The sequence below is a fragment of the Malurus melanocephalus genome, unplaced genomic scaffold (genome assembly GCF_030028575.1).
Source record: "Malurus melanocephalus ecotype Western Australia unplaced genomic scaffold, MMel_1.1 scaffold_296, whole genome shotgun sequence".
In the NCBI taxonomy this organism is placed as follows: domain Eukaryota; kingdom Metazoa; phylum Chordata; class Aves; order Passeriformes; family Maluridae; genus Malurus; species Malurus melanocephalus.
This window is the reverse complement of record NW_026623528.1, coordinates 803567-824142: the sequence shown is the minus strand read 5'-3', so window position 1 is coordinate 824142 and position 20576 is coordinate 803567. Positions and strand designations below refer to the sequence as shown.

The 20576-nt window shown below is 43.3% G+C and overlaps 1 protein-coding gene across 1 annotated transcript; it reads left to right on the top strand.

The window, feature by feature from the left end:
- The first annotated feature begins 1374 nt into the window (after window positions 1-1374).
- LOC130579842 (mitochondrial amidoxime reducing component 2-like) lies at window positions 1375-11159 on the top strand. Its single transcript, XM_057376943.1, has 7 exons — window positions 1375-1885; window positions 2061-2234; window positions 5101-5263; window positions 6706-6846; window positions 7862-7923; window positions 8013-8084; window positions 8616-11159. The coding sequence occupies exons 1-7, from the start codon at window positions 1641-1643 to the stop codon at window positions 8743-8745; spliced, it is 987 nt and encodes a 328-aa protein (XP_057232926.1). The 5' UTR covers window positions 1375-1640; the 3' UTR covers window positions 8746-11159.
- Window positions 11160-20576: the final 9417 nt, after the last annotated feature.

Here is a 20576-nt window from a genome sequence, read left to right as displayed (position 1 = left end):
AGCTAACCTCCAGAAACTGTTCTGTGCTTGTTCAGGGGGCAAATTCAAAATAAACACAATTCTGTTTATCTTTCATGTCATGGTGTACTGGTAGAGGGAGAAAGGTCTCAAAACCCATGACTGGAAGCAGGGCATTAAACCTGGAAGCAGGTTTAAACAGCAAAGTGGAGAATGAGGGCAAAGGGATTGCCCTCCTTGCCTTTTCCCAAAGCTACTGTTATCAGAGACCTTCATCCCAAAATAAATTAGTAAAATGTGAACAACAAGGAGCAACTCCTGAAAATGGGTGGGAAACCACACAAGCAATACTGAGCATCCTGATGAGGAATGAACACATTACTCCCTTCTGTACCACGCTTGCTGAAGTGGACTGTCCCACTGTCCCCCACTGCTGCCTGTCCAGCAGCCCTCATCTCAAAAAAGCAGGCAAAGTCATCTGCAACAAAATCAGGTTTAATTCCCATCTCTGTGCTCAGGAAGATGCCTGTCTCTGATATGATTTCTGTCATGTTTTCATGCTCACAGTCCTATCCTGGTCCTTTTAATTGAGGACTCTTTTGTGGACTCCCTTCTTGCCCATGAGAAAGATCAGGGTTTGRGGRGTCATGCCAATAGGGAYGGATCTGCTGTCACTGCYTTTGTTCCTCACATCCAGCATGTTRTCTTSATCCTTCAGCAGGTTGTCACAAATCCCACTGCACTTTTTACAATATCTATGATGACTCCCACTGGCTGGAACATTTCCCAATCCTGGCCTGTGATCAAGTGAGTATTGAGATGGCTGTGAGGAACTCTCCTGGCTTGATTGCTCACATGCATTTGTCAGCAAAGAAGCCTACAACAGCCACATCATCAATGTTCCTGTCCACCAGGCTGCTGGTGATGGAGTACTTCCAGTGATCCATTGTGGCTGGGCTCTCTGAATCTCYCAGAAATGCCCAATGCTGAGCTTCACCATCTTCCACTTTCTGGGACTTTGGTCTCAGCACTCTGATCCTAAAAATTTCWATTTGTGAGTTTGGCCATCGGATCSCAAAGCTYTTGCTCTGTCTGTGAGGAGAGACCTGTGGAGATGGTGGCATTTGCCACTGCAAGCTGAATTTGATGTTATATTTGCCTTGTAGCTGCGTATCTGACAAAATGACTTCCCTGCAAATCTGCCCACAGACGGGAAACTCTTGGAACAGGTCAGGAGTTTGGTACTGGGCAGCTGGAGTGTGCAGATATTCCAGTGTGGCTGAACACCGCTGGACACCCCATTTGCTGCCCTCCACGTCTCCATCCACCTGCTCCCCTCTCCTCCGAGCCAAACCAAACCCATGAATTTGACGCACTCGTGTATTCCCACATAGTCCACACTTTTCCTGTAGCGCAGCTTTCAACAAAAGCCCGGATATCAGGAAGAACACATCCTCTGCCGGTGCCTCGCCAGGCCGGACGCTCGGCCGGGTCTATTCCCCGCTGCACCGCCCCTTTTCTCGCAGCGAAGCCGCGGCTCCGCGCCCCGCCCGGCCCTCAGCGATCCCGGGGCAGGTGCCAGGCCTGGAGCGCGGGGCGGGGCGGAGAGAGGGGCGGTGGCCGGGCCGCCTCCGCCCACAGCGGCTCCGGGCGGGCAGCGGGAGCGGCGGGGCCCAGGCGCCATGAGCGGCCCGTGGGGCGCGGGGTGCCCGGCCCGGCAGGGATTGCTGTGGGGAGCGGCGGCGCTGCTGGCGATGGGCGTCCTKCTCGGGGCCTGGCGCTGGGCCGGCCGCCGCCGCCGCCGCCTGCAGCGGATCGGGACGGTTCTCAGGCTTTTCGTGTACCCGGTGAAGTCGTGCCGGGGGGTGTCGGTGCCTCGGGCGCAGGTGACGGCAATGGGGCTGCGCAGCGGGGAGCTGCGGGACAGGTAGGTGGGACGGGAGCGGGCGGGCCGGGGGGCTCGGGTCGGGCCGTGGGGGCTCCGCGGGGCTCCGCGGTTGTCGGGTGTTCTCCCGAGGGCCTGGGAAGGAGCACCTGCAGTGCAAGTGCGCCGAGCCCGGCACTAACGCTGTTGGGCGCCTCTGTGCCCTGTCCCACCGCAGGTTCTGGCTCGTGGTGAAGGAGGACGGGCACATGGTGACAGCTCGCCAGGAGCCGCGGCTGGTCCTCGTGTCTGTCAGCAGTGAAAATGGGCACTTGACCTTGGAGGCCCCGGACATGGACAGGATATGCGTGCCTATAAAGCTCCCCAAGAAAAATCCCGTCCGTAACTGCAGGTACTAAAGAAAGATTTTCTTTTGCTTCTCTTCTCTGTCTCAGTACTGTCTTTCTTATGTGTTTGTTTTTTAAGTTGTGTGAGGCTTTGCATTTTCTTATGCAGAAATTGGAGAGTAAAAGTTCAGTACCTCCGTGTCTTTTCTGTGCGGGTGTTTCTCCCCATCTGCGTAATGGAGATAGGCTTCGAACCAGAGCCTGTACTGACAAGACAAGGAGWAGTGGTGTTAGTAGGTTTAGATTASTTATTAGGAAGAAATTCTTCACTGTGAGGGTGGTGAGGCACTGGCACAGGTTGCCCAGAGCAGATGTGAATGTGCCATGCCTCTAAGTGTTCGAGGCCAGGTTGGATGGGGCTCTGAACACCTTGGTCTAGTGGACGGTGCTCCAGCTTCTGTTAGGGGAGTTGTCCTAGGTGGTCTGTAAGGCTGCTTCTGATCCAGACTGTTTTGTAATACTGTGAAATCCTCTGCCATGTGTTACACAGGAGTCCAGGAGTGGTTGTCATAACGAAAGCTTTGCTTTTGATTTGCTAATCACTGGTGGAAACAAATCTCAGGAAAAGATGACACAGTATCAAAGACCATGCATTACACATCTGCCAAATGAACTGTGATCTTCTGTCTTCTTAGAATGTCATGTTTGCTTATTTGTTTTTACTTGTAGTGTTTTAATTTTTGCATGGGGCAGCAGTCACATCTCATAGCCTCAGTCATGCACTTTGGTATTTCTTGATCAYAGCTACTTATGTGCATCAGCATTTTTGGATGCACACTGGCTRTTCACAGCTGGTGAGGTGTTGGAGTTTAGATTCCCTGACCTGTCTCTTTAGGCATTTAACGGAGGTGCCTCAGTTAAAAAATTGGTTACCTGTGCTGACCTGTGGTCAAAGGGGAAAGATGGGCATCCCAGGAGCTTAGGGCATTATTCCCTGTATGTGCTGTTGCAAAGGTGTTTCGGGTGGATGGGTTATGAACAGTGTTTTAGCTGTGTGCTTAGAGTTTCCTTGTATGATTGCAGGCCTAGTTATTTTATCCATGTGTTGAAATTCATGCTGGAAAACTGCCAGTAGGAAGTGGAAAACCTTTTTTCTGCTAGAATGTCAATTGGTATGTTAGAGTGTTTAGTAACTGTAAATGGTGTTAGCTCCTCCAAAGATACTCTTAAGYGTTTGTTCTTTGGATAGCAGAGATGGTTACAGAGCACCAGCKGCTGTAATTGTAACTAAAAGAGTGCTGGCAAGACACTGCATTTGCTTGCTTTTASCATAAATCTGTTGCTGTGGAAACCCTTGATCAGCATAGCTCAGTATCTCTGTTGATACAAGACAGGTGCAAGTTCCAAAGGGTTGAATTTCTTGTGGAGAAATGAAACAAGCTTTTAAAAGCCTCTGCATAATGCCTGTATGCTAGCCAATGGCACATGCACTGCAAAACCATGCAGTTTGCAAGACGTAATTTTTCTAAGATTTGTTGTGCCACCAGAAAGATATTTAAATACATTTGGTAATGAGAACTTAAAGCCTAATACATTTGGTAATGAGAACTTGGCTTGGATTTATTGGATTTTCCAGTTTTAGAKCTCAGYGATTTGTTCTTCTGGTTTGRTTTTTTTCTTTCTTGGCCTTAGTAAAGTTGCCTTCAGATGGGTGCTCATGGGAGCTCATGCCCTATAGGCTGAAGCTAAAGCAGTGCCATAGTGTCTTTGGCTGCATATGGCTGTGCATGTGCTGATCTTGAAAACTGCTAAAGAAACAGGAAGCTGTAAGAGCCTTACCTCTGTTGGCCTGCTGGTCAGGAGGGATCCAGGAACTGTGGGATGGAGGGAGGAGAAAGGCAGCTGAATGCTGCCTGGGGCAGTGGCATTTAATCCCAGCCTGTGTCACAGGGTAAACACAGGAATCCCAGGAAATGGAGCAGGGATGTTGATGCCAGCACCATAGTAATCGCTCCCTAAGATGAGTAAAGAAGAGCTCCTAGGAGCTGGGCTCTTTCTAGATGAACTGCACGGTCATTTCTGTGCTTCAAGCTGTTCAGGATGTGATTGCAAAGGTGCAGGAAACTGCAGTGCATTTGGGTCAAAATGGCCACTTTGAAGAGTGTAACAAAACTACTCATGACTTTCACATTTATTGGAAGGTTGAGTCAAGGTTTAGCTTTTTGTGCCGGGGAGATGTTCCTTGTGTAAATTTGTTTGTATTTCTACTGGCAGTGGCTTTTTGTGCCCTGTGGACTTTGTTTGCATGACAAATCTTTAACCTCTCTTAAGATACTGAGTTATTYTGTGTCTGAAGTCTGAGCTTAAGAGTCTCACTCATCTCTGGCTAAATTTTTACAGCAYGAAAATCTGAAGGAAAGTTTCCCTGACAGTAAGGGACACTTGAAATGAATAACATTTGTAAATATAAATTTGGTAACTAATTACATCCTTTCAAACTATCATTCATTTTCTGAAGTAAGTTACCTTTCAGTTGATTTCCTGGTAGAAATCTTGTGATGTAGTAGTCACATGCAAATGCAAGAGCAGACCCTTTTTTCCCTCAAAGCAGAGCAAACAAGTAGGTCTGTCACTGATGTAACAGTTAGCTCTGGGCACCTTAACACTATTTCACAGCTCATTCTTTCACCAGCTGGTATTGTGTGGTCATGTCCATGTTCCTTAGCTTTCAAACACTGTRGCCATAATGGGATTGCCCATCGGGAATGATCCTTTCCAGATTTGGAAACAGATTTTCACCTCATTATAGTTCAGCTTATTTGTTTTCTGTATATTGCTACTACCATTAAAACATGTTGTTTGCCTTCAAATAAGAAGCTTCTTGAAYCTTCATCTTTCCAGCTAACTTGGTGGTGTGCCGTGTCTCTCCAGGGTGTTTGGTCAGGATATCCAAGGCAGGGATTGTGGTGATGAAGTGGCWCAGTGGATCACCACATTCCTGAACTCAGAGCCCTGTCGACTGGTGCACTTTGAGCCCTCCATGGTGCCAAGAAAGTCAAAGGACACAATAGCCCTTTTCCGAAACACAGATGAGGTAAATTAATGTTCTTTTTCTCAGAAGTGTGTGCTTTTAGCCATTTCCACCCACCCACCAGAGATTGTCCCTTCCATCATTGGTGATTGAGCCCAGTTTGGCACAGTGTGTTGTCATGTACTAAAACCATGTGAGGATTCTSTTTTTCTCTGATGAGGTGATTTGCTTAAATTTTACTTTAAATCTGTTTTAAGCTATTCACCATTCAYAGTTAAAGGATCTGAAGCTCATACTTGAAGAAGAACTATTACATTGCAGAATACAATTCCTTTTGTGTCTCAGTGGATAGAAAAAAGTACATTTTTAATGATGTTTTAATGGTGTAATCTGTGTTGCATGGAAAGACTCCACTYCCTATCCCTTGTTAGGTCTGGGAGTGTACTGATACAAGTTGTGTTAATTAGTATTTTGTTTAAAGGAATGATATTTGTTCCAGGCACCTTATAGTTGTGGGCCTAGGAACTGAAATTCAAAGAAAGTGACAGAAGTTTCATCTCTCTTTCTGTGGAAGAGGCTTGAAGGTATGATATTAGGGAGATATCTCAGGAAAGTATGAAAAAGAGATGCTGCTCAGACATCCATGTATYATTTGAGCAACTGATGCCCTTCTTATTTTCTGAACAACTTTCTCAGGAGAAGATGGTTTGAGTGGTACCAAATGTAAGGTTTTTAAACAAATTTGAGTTGTGAATACTTTGCCTTGGTGATGTTATTATCCATAAGGCATCTGTGTTTCACTTGTTGCCCGATGAGAAGAAGGTATATTCAATTATAGACTTATAGATATGCATTTGTTATGTAAGGGCACTGAGAACAATACAAACACAGTGTTTCAGCAAAAAGGAGATGAGAAGGGGCAACACTCAAGAATCCTAGCAAGAAAAAAAGGGAGAATTTTTTTGATAGTTATTTCAACACTTATCATCTTGTGTTGAAAAGTATATAGAAGAATGGAGAAGGAATAATAGAAGAGAGACAGGAGGGCTGTACAAAAAAATTCTTGCCAAAATGTCTTTTTTTCCCTCTTCTCTCCCCGCCCCCCCTTTTTTTTTCTTTTTTTCAATACCCATGTGGAGCTTCACTTTTAGGAGATTTAGATGCTTTTAAATACCATTCATTGGCCTTGTTTGCTAATATGGTCCTTCCACTGCCCAGGCATCCCTGACTGATAAATGGGCAGTTGTAATTGAGTATGGGCTGTACTGGATGTGGAACTCCCTCTGGTGTTGAGAGGAGGCATTTTGAACAAACAAAAATTGCCATGGTTACTGAAACAGGAAAGAGTATGTTGTTTTCCTTGGTAACCTACTTTAAGGAAAATCAAAACCTGAATGGAGCGGCCTAACAGGCCACTGTTTCCAAAACCTGTGTTTTTCCATGCAGTAACTTTCCTGCCATGCTCTTACAGCMACCTCAGGATTTGTTTGTGTTTGTTTCTGTAGGTTGCCTATCCTGACTGCAGCCCAGTGTTGATCATCTCTGAAGCTTCAATGGATGATTTAAATACCAGGCTGGAAAAGAAAGCTAAGATACAGAACTTCAGGCCAAATATTTTTGTGACAGACTGCAGTGCTTTTGAGGAGGTAAACTAACTGTCTCAAATGTCTTTTTTGAGGCCTTGGTTAGAAGTGTTAGAAGTTTCTTGGTAACTTGGTTTTCTTATGTGATGATGCCTACAAGGATGAGGAAATCTGCTGTTCTTTGATTTTTAGTACTGCATTMCAGAGACATACAGCTTCTGCTGACAACAGTGCACATGAAACATTGATGGAGGACAGGTGTCTGTGAATGCTTATTCATGTGTATAAATGTGAATGTTTAAATTACAGATTTGAAACTCAAAGTGCATCCTTTAGTGTAGAGTAGGGATAGCTGTACATGCTGTAATTAATTAATTAATGATACAGATGAACTATTTGTCAACACGCAGTGTTGTGTTTCATAGGCTTTGGCACAAGAGTAAAACTGTCCCTTGCAATACTGCAGTCCATTACTGTATCTTTGACAATGTTCTGGTAGTTCAAAAAAACACTGTCTAGGAAGGGATCAGGTGATGGGGTGAACTGGTAATAGCAGTGCTTATGTGGTTTTATGCCACGTTGCAGTTTTTCCAAAGAATTTCCTTTGGATAGATTCAGGTAATTTCTCAAATATATGAAGTTCTTAAAGTGGGATTAGATTTTTATCTCCCAAGAGGGTTTGCAATAGAAAGCTTGTATAGATGAGAAGCAAAAACTTATTCCCACTAAAAATTCCCTTTCTACAAAAATGGGGACTTACCAGAGGTCACAGGTCAGATTATCACCCACACAGGATGAATAAATTGCTTCAGGTTCAGTGCTCCAGACAAGTGAATGTTGCAGAACAGGATTTATTACTTGTATATCTTCCTTTTCATATATAATTGTTAGTGTGAATTGGATAAATGCAGTCAAATTTTGTTAAAATGGGACTGTTATGTAACTGTGCATATTTTGAAGGTACAAGTAAAGACGACCATGTGGAATGGTGCAGCTTTTTATGAATGACTGTGCCACTCCTGGAAAAGTAATTGCATGTGGATGTATCTAATCTGTGCCTAATGTCTGCTTGCCTCAGGACACCTGGGAGGATATTCTTATTGGTGATGTGGAGATGAAAGGGACTGTGTGTTGTGGCAGGTAAACACTGGAGACCTTTATTTTATATTGAAACAAAAAAAGTTTATGATAAGAAGCCCTGACTGATYTGGCACTTTCTGTCCTTGCAGGTGTATTTTAACAACCGTTAATCCAGACACCGGGGTCATCGACAGGAAGGAGCCCTTGGAAACGTTGAAAAGGTTATAAAAATRCTACTGTTTCTTAGACTGTGAGAGAGGATTTATGTTACACCCCAGCAGATGTTAGACTAGTGTTTTAAAAGTGCTTTGAAGTAGTGTGGGACATAATGATGCAGTGTAAAGGTCTGTGTRTATTGGCTTCCAGTCTACTTCTTGCAATTCTATATGGTAACAAAATTCAGGAAGTTCTTTCTTGCAAACTTCCCATTCTTTGTCTCGTTCATATCTGCCACAGTGAAGCTTGGAGTAATAGGTATTTAAGGTATCTAAAGGTCTGACTTTGCTCCCTTGACTTTTCTTTTTATCAAGATTTTTGTATATATATTAAACAAGAATGTCTGGATACAGTCAGGCTTTTTTCCCCTCTATTTGAACTGCTTGGTTCTCTTAATTACAATATTGATTTAGTTTTTAGCCTAGTATAATGACCAAAACAAGGCATCATTATTTGCATGTCCTCTCTTTCATCACTGATATTTTGATGTTTGGCTTTGCTACCACTGATTCTAAAGAAGGGCTTTCTCTCTGCAGTTACCGCTTGTGTGACCCATCTGAGAAACACATATACAAAACAAGCCCTCTCTTTGGGAAATACTTTGCTGTTGACAAAACTGGAACAATTCAAGTTGGAGACCCTGTGTACAAGATCATCTGGGAATGAAAGAGACTTTGATCAGAAGATTTTTCACTTTATATGCAGATTGTTTTTCCATGTATACAGTCACTAGCATAATTTTTTCTTCTTCCTTGCAATATTTTTTAAGGTGCAGGAGGCTGTGAAGTCAATAATTTGAGTTCATGTAATCTACTGGCATACCTGTAGTAACCACATCTTTAGTTTTTCTGGAGGGTGTGGTAGAAGAAACTAATTCAAGACAGACTTAACAGCACTACTGTGAGCATCACACCTCCTAAAATTTCATTGCAACCATAATATTGGAATCCAAATTTATGTACAAGAGTTTGTATCATGTGTTAGATACATTCAGTGCCTATAAAAAACTGCAGAAACAGTCATGCCAAGCACAATGTGTGTTGGTCACACAGCTGCCTTTACAAGTGATCATGGAGTGCAGATGGCAGGACTCTGCCACCCTGCTTTGGTCTTAATCCTTGTTGGATTCCACCCTCCTTTAGTCCCAGTCATCTTGCCCTGTGTCTGGAGGTATTTTTTTGCAGTGTTTGTTACCTTGCAGTTGTTTCCTGAAGATTCTCTTGAGACTGGAGCAGTATCAGAAGGAGGATTGTGAGCTGACTAAATGATAGTCTGGTTTAGAGGTGGGGGTGCTAGGTAATGATGTAGATGGCTGTGGTTTGGTTTAGTTTGTGACCTCTGCTTGACAGTTTGAACCTTTGAATTTTTCTCCTGTGAAGCATAACACTGAGGCTGTAGAGTAGTGATCCATTTGCTAACATAGCAGAAGAATTTCCATTTTGACTAAAAGAACTGGGTGTTCACTGTGTCAGAGACTTCACACACATTGGAGGGGAAGAAAAGCCATAGGGAGTGATCTGATGATGAGCCTGCCCATTCCAAGCTGGTGTCCAGGCCAATATTTTAGGGCTCTGTGTTCATGCACAGCTCCTCTCTGGCTCAGTGAATCCCTTTCTGTAGAAAGTCAGGCTGCTAAGCAGATGTTTGGGAAGCTGCAGTTGAGCATGTTAATAYCCTTACTGGTTCTCCATTTAGATCTCTGTCTGTCCCCCAGTCCTCCTCCAATCTAACCAAATTGTCAGCCATTTGTAGGAACCTGATAATTATATTTTCTACTGCATAAAACTAATGAGAGAGAGAAGTAGCTAAATTATGGCAGTATTATCTTTTCTTTCAATGTGATTTGTTTTTTTAAAACGTGGCCTACAGGACAAAAGCCAGCTATCTTTYGAATACTTGTCTGTTTTTTCTTTTTGTATGGATTACTAAATTTGGAAAGATTGTTACCCTAGATTAAAAGAGGAATCTAAGTGTGAAGAAGGACTAATATGATCCAATCTGATGTTTAGATTGTTAATTTTCTCTTTTAAGTATGAAAGTGGAGTTTTGAGGCATGTTTGTAACTCAAATCTGTAAAACAAAGAGCCGTTGAGCTTTGAGGAAGTGCAGGTGGATGTATGTGGCAAGCTTGAAGCAATCATGTAGGGGTGGTTGTTTTTGATTTTTTTTTTAAACTCAGAGTTCCTCTGAATACCATTTTGTTAACAGGGTACTCTGTAAATGTGAAGTTTTCCTAGACAGACAAGTGCCCAGTTTGAAGTGCATGTTGTATATTCATGTGTTATGCCTGATGCAGCAGCTAGTGGGGAGAAGTGAGAGAAAAAAGCAGCTTTTGAAAAGAAAAAGAATTCTGAGGCTCATTTTTTAAAAGCATATGTTGAAGGTTCTTAGTGTTAGAAGCTGAAAGCTTGTGGAATTCCTAATGGTATTATTACGCACAGGCAGCCTGCTGGCCTGCCAAAGCAATTAATTAAGTGTATGTCTCTTCATTAAGTCAAAGAAGCGGAAGGAACAAGAGCTGATTTTTTTGCTTCTAGCCAAACGTATTTTTTCCACTATTGTTTTAACAGCACATCAGCATTTCCGTAACTCAAATTGTGTGCTATAGATCCTGTTGCCTTTCATTAGGCTGCTGTTGATTGGKCTAATTTGGAAATGGGACTGTCTTTGCAATGAGAAACTGCCRTCTGCATTCCTGTTAGGGAGAGGCCATAGATATAAACCCCTGAGTTACTCCTGTAAAGCCCCTTAAAAGAATGTGGCTGGAATCCTGAAACAGGTGTGCATCTGAATACAACGTGGTTCACAAATGGCACATAAATCAATTATGTGGTCAAAGAGGGCCATTTTGTGGAATTGAGAGCATAACTTAGAACATTGCACTATAAATATTTTCATATGATTGTTGAATTGCTGTAACTGTAGGAATTGTGTTTGATTTTGTTAAAGYGATTTAGAAAATGGACTGAAAACATGTCAATCATAAACCACTGTTTTTAAAATTGTGCACTTAAACAATTGTTAATTGTTTTTTTTAACTCTAATGGAAGAAAACAAAAGTATAAACTTCTACTGAATCGAACTTTTTTGAGGTGTAACATCTGTGATTTTTTTTTTGTTTGTTTTCTGTTTCAGCATTTAATTTTGACTGCTGTTTCCAGGATCTCATAAATAGTTAATAATGATGATTATTTTTTAATCCTACCTCTAAATTCAGGTGTATTTATAGTTAACCAGAGCATATGTGTAAGAGAGCAGAACCATCAGGTGTAGGTGGTTATCAGACTTACGATCTAGATGACARTAAAAGTGTTTACAAGACTACCTTATTTCCCCAGAGACAGAAAAATAGAGAAAAATAGGTTTAAAAGTACRAATGTTTCTTCAGGTTAATGCAAGGTCATGTTTCCTATTTCATGTCTCATAGTATAAAACCAGAACWTTTTTTACAGCGCTTATTGCACCAATAGTTCTTGCAGAAGACCATTTAAGAGAAGGACAGTCATTGCAGGCAGAATTTTCTAGGTTGCTTAAGTTTTGAGGTGGGCACATTTTCATCATAGTCTGCTCTCTCTTCAAGAAACCTGARAAAGATTCTRCTTCTGCATYCTTCCAAAGGCATCACTGTGCTGTYCTGTAAGAAGATAAGAGGTTCCTGGATCTTGCCTCTACAAATGGCAMATATTTCAGAAAGGACTGCCACAGGGTGTTCATTTCTGGTCTGTCTTAGCACCTTAAGTTGTCTTTTTCTCATTCAAGTTCCGTAAGAAATTGCCTCTGCTGGGTAGCAGCAGGACTGAGGACTAACTGTGCAAAGTCTTTGCTGCTTTTGGACAGAAGATTGTGAAAAATTGTGTGGGCCTAAAGCCCACATCTYTGTCAGTCTTCGGCTGGAAGAGAGGCGGTATTCATACCTCATAAATGTTCATATTTTTACATCATTTACATTGTGTTAACATTAACACAATCTCAGTTTAGAATGTAACTCTTATTCGTAATTATCTTTGCATTTTACCAGAAGAAATTGGCAAGCTTGGCAAGGGTTTCACACACTGGGCCTTTTCTGTATCGAATCTGCTTACTTGTCACGACTATGGTTGGATTCTGGAGTCAGAACCTTCACTTGCATTTGCTTTCCTGGTATGGGACAAGGGTTTTCACCTGTAGGTGKAAGCCTGCCAGAGTTCAGGAAGCATTTGGACAATGCTCTCAGGYACATGGTGYGATTCTTRGGGCTGTCCTTGKCAGGGCCCTGAGCTGGACTTTGATAATCCTCAAGGCCCTTTCCAACTCCGGATATCCTGTGATTTTCAGTTTCTTCACTTCTATTTATTGGTGTTCCTTTTCAAGTATCTACAAATCACAGATTGCCTGTGTGCTATCAGAGCTGCTTCTGGGATAGCGTGTGAAGAAGAACCCCAGCTGAGAAAGGAGCTGTATACTGCAGTGTGACTACACCATGTTCTGTGGGGATACACGGTGCTGGTACACAGGGCTCAGTGCTGGTGAAGCAGGGTTTAATACTTCTTGGCTCCTCAGCTGCTAAATGCCTGTTTGGGATCGTTAGAACCAGGATGTGAGCAGTCAAGCCTAGCAATGAAGTTTGGACWCAACTTGTGGTGCAGGTGCATGTCATTTGCCACAGCAGACTGGCATGAAGTAATGAAGCAAAAAGAGCTGAGGAGGTGCCAGCTGCAGTGAAGGGAAGGATGGTGTCAGCATGGCAAGAGGCAGTTTTCTTAATCAGGCAGATCAGGGAATGGGAAAGGTTGGAAAGAGAAAGGAGATGAGCAAGGCTTGTGTGTATAGAGAGGGTGTGTGTGAGGGCTGGAGCTGCAAGAGATGGGACTGTGAATGAAGACAGGGTACCGAGTGGTTGCAYGTTCTCCAGGTGTTTCTGTGCAGGCAGACTGAGACCCAGCCCTGGCTGTGGAGTAGCATCAATTCCCAGTAATCAACAATAACYTGGCCTGAGGAATGCCAGTCTCCCCACTGGGCCACAGCTCATCACATGGATTTCAGGAAATCACAGAATCATAGAACAGGTCAGGTTGGAAGGGTCCACAGTGGGTTGTCTGGTCCAACGACCCTGCTTCAGACAACCCACCAGACAACCCACTGTGGACCCTGCTGAAGCAGGGTCATCCCAGAGCACATGGCACAGGRTTGGTATCCAGATGGTTCTTGAATATCCCCAGGGAGGGAGACTCCACAACCTCTCTGGGCAACCTGTTCCAGTGCTTGGTCCCCTGCACAGTAAAGTTCCTCCTCATGTTCTGGTGGAATTTCCTGTGTATTGGTTTCTGCCCATTGCCTCTTGTCCTATTGGTTGGCACCTCTGACAAGAGCCCGGATCCATCCTCTTCATACCCACTTGTGAATACTTACGTACATTGATAAAATCAAACCACAAGTAATTGTATTGTAGCCTGAGTTAAGCAGCAGGTACAGACTATCTTCCACCTGTGCAGAACAAAGACGTGGAGCAGCCTGTGGTATGTGACAGTGAAGAGTTTGGGTAGGAACCTCATTTTTCTGACACTGTGTAAAGCCAAAGCACCTCCCCTTTGCCCCTGGGCTGTTTAGGCATGAGACATATAGCTGGCTGAAATTCCCCTTTCCTTCAGGAGCAGTATTGTAGAGAATTGTATCTTCTCTAGTGCAGAAAATTGCTCTGACAGCTTATCACTGCTTGTTTAACAGCTGACTGTTCTCACTTTCTTTAGGCACTAGATAATAAGCACAGTGAAACAATTACTGTGCTTCACTGATACGCTAACCCTTGTAGCCTCTTTGCTGTCTAGTTCCCAAAATCGGCTTCATTCACTGTTAATTGAAGTTTGTCTTTGAGAGATTATGTAGGATGACAATTCTGCAGTCATAGCAGCCACAATTACTTTCAGTGAKTCATGGATAGTTATTTTCAGCAGACCTACCTACATTGCTTTGGCATAAGTTAAAAGTGGCAGCTAAATCTCTTAATTTTTTCAAGATTTCATACATAGAAGTGTAGGACTAAAAAAAAGCCAGAACAGATGGGTAAGACTGCAGTGTCCTCTGGCTGCAGAAACCAAACCAATAGACATTAAGTTCAGACTTGGAGGATACCTGCTTCATCTCTTCACATACCATGGGCCACAGGGTGGGCTTCCTGTTATGCTTTGAAAACTTTGGATTTTTGGGAAAAGATAAAAAGGCACAGTGATAGCTGGACTGCAAGAAGGTCATGAGAGAGATCAAGAGTACCAGCCATGTCCTAGATCCTTTCAAACATGAAGACTTTACTCACTGAAAAATTATGTTCCTGTAAACAGTGTTTACAGTTGTGCAGTTTGCTGTTCCATAGTAACTATTCATCCCTTGGGTTTATTTAAGGCAAAGTAGAATATCATGCTTGCAATTACCTCAAGGAACAGGTATCATGAAATTTAATTTCCCTCAGCTATCCTTTATTTCTCTTTAGTAGACCKAAAGCTGTCCAGTGATGGTTTGCCRCAATCTGGGCTGCATGACTTTTAGCAGAATTAAATCTCTTCCAGCTCATGTTCATATGCTCAAAAATGCCCAAACATCCTAATTAGGGGTGCAGGTTACTGTGTAATTAATCCTTGAAGGGAGCCAGCAAGACAAAGAGATCCATCATTCTAAACTTAGTTGTAAAAGGTATGGAAACATACCTCATAGTTTTCATGGAATTCTGAAGTTATCTGCTCAGCCCTGGAAGTGGTTTTAARAAAAGGCTGAGTTTACTTGACATGCAAAGGCACACACTGGAGTCCTACAAAAACTGATTTAAATAAGAGCAGCTCTTGGGCAATGGGTCTGATGGAGCAGAAGGTGCTGAACCTCGCTTGCAGACAGCCCAGTGTGTTCCTGCTCTCCAGCTGGGGAAACTCTACTGAGCTGTGCAACCCAAACACCTGTCCAAGTGGTCAGCTGGGATCTCCATCAGAGCAAGACTCTTCTTTTTTAAGCAGAGCGGCAGTGTTGGTTGTGCGCTCTCAGAGGACCTATTCTGGGAGCAGTCGTGCTCCAGGAAGCTGCTGGGRTGTACCAGCCCCTGGGAGGATGCTGAGAACAGATAAAATTCAAGCAGCTTGCAGGGAGTTCTGTGGCAGTGCTGATAACCTGGCTYAGTTTRTCACCTGGGCTCAGGYTGGYCTTGTGGAATCTGTCTTGGAAAGCWGTGACAGCCATGCTGGAGCCAGTGTCATGCATCCTTGAAGGGGTAAGCAACGTACTTACTTATTTTAAGATTGCCAAGAGCAGAATCTACCTGATTTCTTCAGTTTGAGCATTCAGCTGGAGCTGAGGCAAGTCAGGCAGCGCAGCAGACAATGGAAAGCTGCTAGAATTAAATTTTTAATAAATRGTGTGCTTGTCCCYTCTTTCATTCTGTTAGTATCRTAGAATGGTTTGAGTTGGAAGKGACTTAAAAGATGATCCAGTTCCAACCCCCCTTCTATGGGCAGGGACACCTTCCACTAGATCAGAGCTGCATCCARCCTGGTCTTCARCACTTCCAGGGATGGGATATCCACAGCTTCTCTGGGCAACCTGTGYCAGTGTCACACCACCYTCACWGTAAGTATTGAACTTACCAGCTATAGAGAATCTGCAACTATGGATGGTGTGGCTGGATAGTCTCCTTGCATGGGGAGCAGAACAGATCAGCTCCTGTGCCCATGGAATTTAGAGCATATCTGAAGCCTTAGTTACTTTGCTTGACTATATGATTCACTACATTTAAAGGGGTTTTTTTGTCTGCTTTTCAACAGAAAATTATCCCTTTATTTGCACAGATATATTAAAATATTTAATTTTAAACAAACACCAATATACTCCACATACACAAAAAGAACTGTAAACCCTAAAACTAAAAATCCCTGTCTTTCTTCTGTTGCTTGTGATGAAAAAGATTCCCAATAGCACGGGTCCAAGCAGTGGAAAGCTCACACTGCTGATCAAAAAGTGAGTCCTTAATGTATTTAATCATTGTGAAGTCCTCTACCAGCACCTCTTTAGTAAAAAAATGCATTTTCCTAAAAAGCCCTGTCAAATTYAGCATCCTTACAAGAAATTTGGAACACCAATGCTTGTCTTGTGTTCYGCTGACCTTTCTTCAACCCAAAAATAGCTGTTCCTACCCCACTGAACTTTCTATGTTCAGAAAGACCTTTGATGCCAGCTACATTTGAAGAAAATAAACTATATTTAAAGCTATTAGTCAGTATCACAGATAGTTCTTCTGGAATTGTTTGCCATTTTCAAATGGAGTAGGTTTGGATACAGTATKAATGGCTTGCATGTTTGTTCTGAAGGGGCCCCCCACAAATGCTATTTAACATATCCCCTGTTAATTAAAGGAGAGGTCAGTGTATTCTATCTGTTCTTCTAGATRGAGCTGTCAAAGTAGATTTGGAGCTGGATTTGAAGATAATTTTAAATCTGTAAATTTAAAAAGTGGAGGAAGCATGCCTGCAGGTGAGTCTGAAGGCAACCACATGCATCAACCTCATTTATCCTTTTTTAAAAATACAATTTGATTGTGTGTTATTTTGAATAGACTTCATATAATGCTTTTGTTAGGGTTTTTTGGGGGGGGCAGTGTCAATGTTTAGTCTGCATGTTCTCCCAAAAATACAACACAAATGTGATTTTGAAAAGCAATTAAATTCCCTCTGACCTCTCTCACTTTTTTGATTGGGTAATGCAATATGGATGTTTTTCCTTCCATCTTAAACCCTTAAAGTAGTAAGCTATTTGTAATGTGTGTGTCTGTGTATATATACATAAATACATATTTATGGTTGACCATACAAGAAATCAACCTTTATTTCAAAATGGTGTGCTTTGCATTTATACTTGAATACTTTGTTTTGTCAGGTTCCCCCAAACAAATGTCTGAAGGCATCTCAGAGTTAGCAAGATAATCAGCTCTGACCAGTTTATTTCCATTCCTGWTTGCTTACTTTTTCCCATGAGAAAATCGTTTTGGGATAGCATGTTTAACTTTTAGAAGGGAATGGAAGCTCCATTCCTGCAAAATGTGAAGGTTCCCTGACTTGCTATTCTTGTTTCATGCTCACCATAACCTATTATAGATGCTTGCATGGATTTTTCTGTTTTCTTTCCTGGCAGGTTTCCACTGCAAAAATGGAGGCATTGCTTTTGGTACATCCTCTGGGCTAAAAGTCTCCTGGCATTGGTGAAATAAAGCAGGAAGGTACACAGTGTCCCAGCCCTAGATGAAGTTGTGATAATTAGCTTTTGAAGCTTTAAAAAATGATTAATTTGTTGTTGGGTTTTTTTTTTCCATCTTTTTTCTTTCCATTATTTTTCTTGGCTTAGTTTTCTTTCTCCTTTCCTCATCCATCTTTAGTGACTGGAAAATGACTGGTGTAAGGCATCTTAAAGGAAGTTTTTTTTCTAAATGTCAGGCCTCAGTGCTTCCTGCTGCACTTTTAGTCCCTCTCTATCATAGAGGTGGTRCATCCCATAGTGCATTTGAGTGCCCAGTCTCCTTTTTTGCAGGTTGAACACCTTTCATGGGCCTGCAGTGGCTCTTAATCCAGTTGCTCGTGTCRCTATTCAGGGTGTAGTGCAGCTGGATGGGTGATAGGATGGAATCAGGACACCCTGCTCACCTTAACATGTAGTGAGGTCAGGAAAAAGAAAGGGAGAGGAACAACCATCATATTTCATAAAAATGGTGAATTGTTTGGGGTTTTTGTTTGCCAAAGTCCAATGAAAGATGTGTTTCTGCTGGATAAGGGCAAGTTCTATAGGGAGCATAGGACCCTCGCTGTTCCTCCTGGGGTTCTGTTTKACCCCAGCATGTCAGGCAGGTTTCTGGAGATTGTATGGTCATAAAAGCAGTCCCCTCTTGAAAATGCCAASCCCTAGTGCCTGGTGGGCTGCACCTGTATCAGAGGGATATGCACCTTTGAGTTGTCCCAGTGGCATTTGTGGGGGTACTGTGCCCAGAGGTGAGGAGCTGAGCCAGCAGCCTCCCCCTGCTCCAATGTGTGCACATCTCTACAGCCTGGTAAAAGAGGCCTCTGCATGCTGGGTGGTGTCAGATGGCATTCCTGGAGGTACCCAGTGCAACTGGAGAGCAGCCTTGTGTGTGCCAGTGACCAGCTGCAGTCTGTAGTCTGCTTCAGCTTTTGCTGTGACCCTTCTGCTCAGAGCTGGCTTCTGGCCTTCTCTGGAAAATAATGTTACTTATTTTAGTTTTGGAACTCCAGTAAATCTTTTGCTGTCTTTTGCACTGTGCTGGGGCATGCGGGGTTTTCCAGTATGTAAGGCTTTCCTACATGTTGGTTGTGCCTGTACTGTCACAGAAGCTTTTGATTAATGTATCACCTGCGTGCCAAATATCTACYTCTTGAAGATGATATACTGAGAAAGAAAGATGCAAAATCAATTTGGGATATAGGACGTCCCAGGCTGATTTAGTTAGAGTGAATTTATTTATGTCTAACCTCATTGGTATCAGAAATTCTGCTTTCAATCTTCATCCCATAAGGAAATTAAAAATCCTGGTACTCACCAGTGCCAAGAAATAAATAACTGACCAAGAGTCTCTCTTCAAACCTGTTCCAAGTAAAGTTTTGTGCATATTGTTTGTTTGTTTCATCTGCATATGTGACTGGAAAGCGTCCCTGCCAGTGGCATGCCTGGATAGCAGGAGGCCTTCCATTAATTCCATGGSACAAACTCAAGCCAGGCAGGAAGACAAGGGTGACAGGAAGGCTTKACATAGATCAGCTTCTTGAAAGGGCCGTGTATGCTGCTCAGTCTCTGAGAAGAAATAACTGTGTAGGGCAAAATCTTCAAGCTGCTCTTCTCTGCTTTAAGAAGCCCTGGCAAATTGTCCAACAGGGACTAAACAAGTGGGAAAAWTATTACRTGGAAAGGAAAKCTTAGGGAAGCACTTTTGAGGCAGTGTTAYGGTTTAGGAAYGGTAYTCCTCAATTCCATGCCCCCACCCTCAAACCACATGCTGCTCTSTCTCACTCCYYCATYYCCCCCTTCCCCTTCCTTTTGGCCAAAATTGGGTATTTTTAACAACATTCTTTTAAAGTCCTTTTGATGGATCAGAACAAATAGAAGAAAACACTCTTCATGTGTGACAAAAAAAACAGCTGCATTTCCACTACATTTTGGAAGAGTGTTAGGAAAATCCCTCCTCTGAGCACTGGGGTGCTCTGGTTCAGCCCCAGGAGCCACCAGCTGTATGCCAAGGAGATGGCACCCGTGGGTGCTGGGAGACACCGAGAATCTCCAAACCCTCTCTCACAAACTTGGGRAAACACGGTTGAATGTTCCTCCTACAGCCAACAGGAGGAGCAGGAAACCACTTCTGAGTTAGAGCCTGGAGTCACTTGAGAAATACTCCTTTGGCCACCTCAGGCAGGATTTGCAGCACCTTGGGTGTGTTAATTCAGCACTTGGCTTCTTACAAACCCCAAGGGGAATGGATAATCATCCTTTCTTTCTCAGAGAAGGGCAGAGTGAAGCTCGAGAGGTAGAATGCTCTGCTAATGACAGCCCCTGGCAGCATTTTGCAGTCAGAAAGCAGTGGCTCCTGGAGGGCTGCCAGGTGTTACTCAGAGACAGGCACTCCTGTGTGTGCTGTGCAGGACATGTGCAGTGAGCTGGCAGCATCCAGGAGCCTTTGGTGTGCCAGCAGGCTGACTGCACATTAGCTGGGTCTGGAAGCCCGTGGTGGTGCAGGCCAAGGAACTTCGAGACAGCCAGCCAGGGCTTTGCCACCTTGAATCCTGAATGGAGGTGACACATGAATTCTGCTTGAGGACTGTCTATGCTTGGTGCTCTGCTGTGCTGTGAGGAGCTTGGGTTGGTGCTTACACGGGGTATCTGTCTTGTTCATGACTTTTTGGGGTACAGAACCTTCAGCTCCTCTTCCCTCGAGGTGCAGGTTGTAGTTGTCTCCCTTTGTGAAGAAAAGGCTGGTGGTAATCATGTGTTACCATCACAGGTAATCAGTGTTGATCCACAGCTGCAGTGGAGGCAAAACTGCATTTCATTCTTTTGAGGGGGAGGGAAAAAGGCTTATTCAGGTTTTAATGTTGCCTACTGGAACAGGAATCAGAATGGCTTCTCTGTGAGGCATCCTATCTCCCTAACGTTACTGCAGCCCAAATAGTCTGCCCTATAAACAGATAGGCTTCAGGAGACGTGTATGGATGGTAGCCCTCAGTGTATAGCTGAGCAGCAGGCTCGTCTATGTTAGGCATTAGGAAAACGTTTCTGAGTGCCAAAGGGGAATCACAAAATCATTTATGTTGGAAAAAACTCTGAGTTCGAGTCCAACCCGTGATGGAACACCACCTTGTCAACTAGACCATGGTGCTGAATTATTTCTTGAACATCTCCAGGGACAGACACTCCACCACCTCTCTGGACAATCCATTACAATGTTTAACAGTACTATCTGTGAAGAAATCCTTCCTGATGTCCAACCTGAA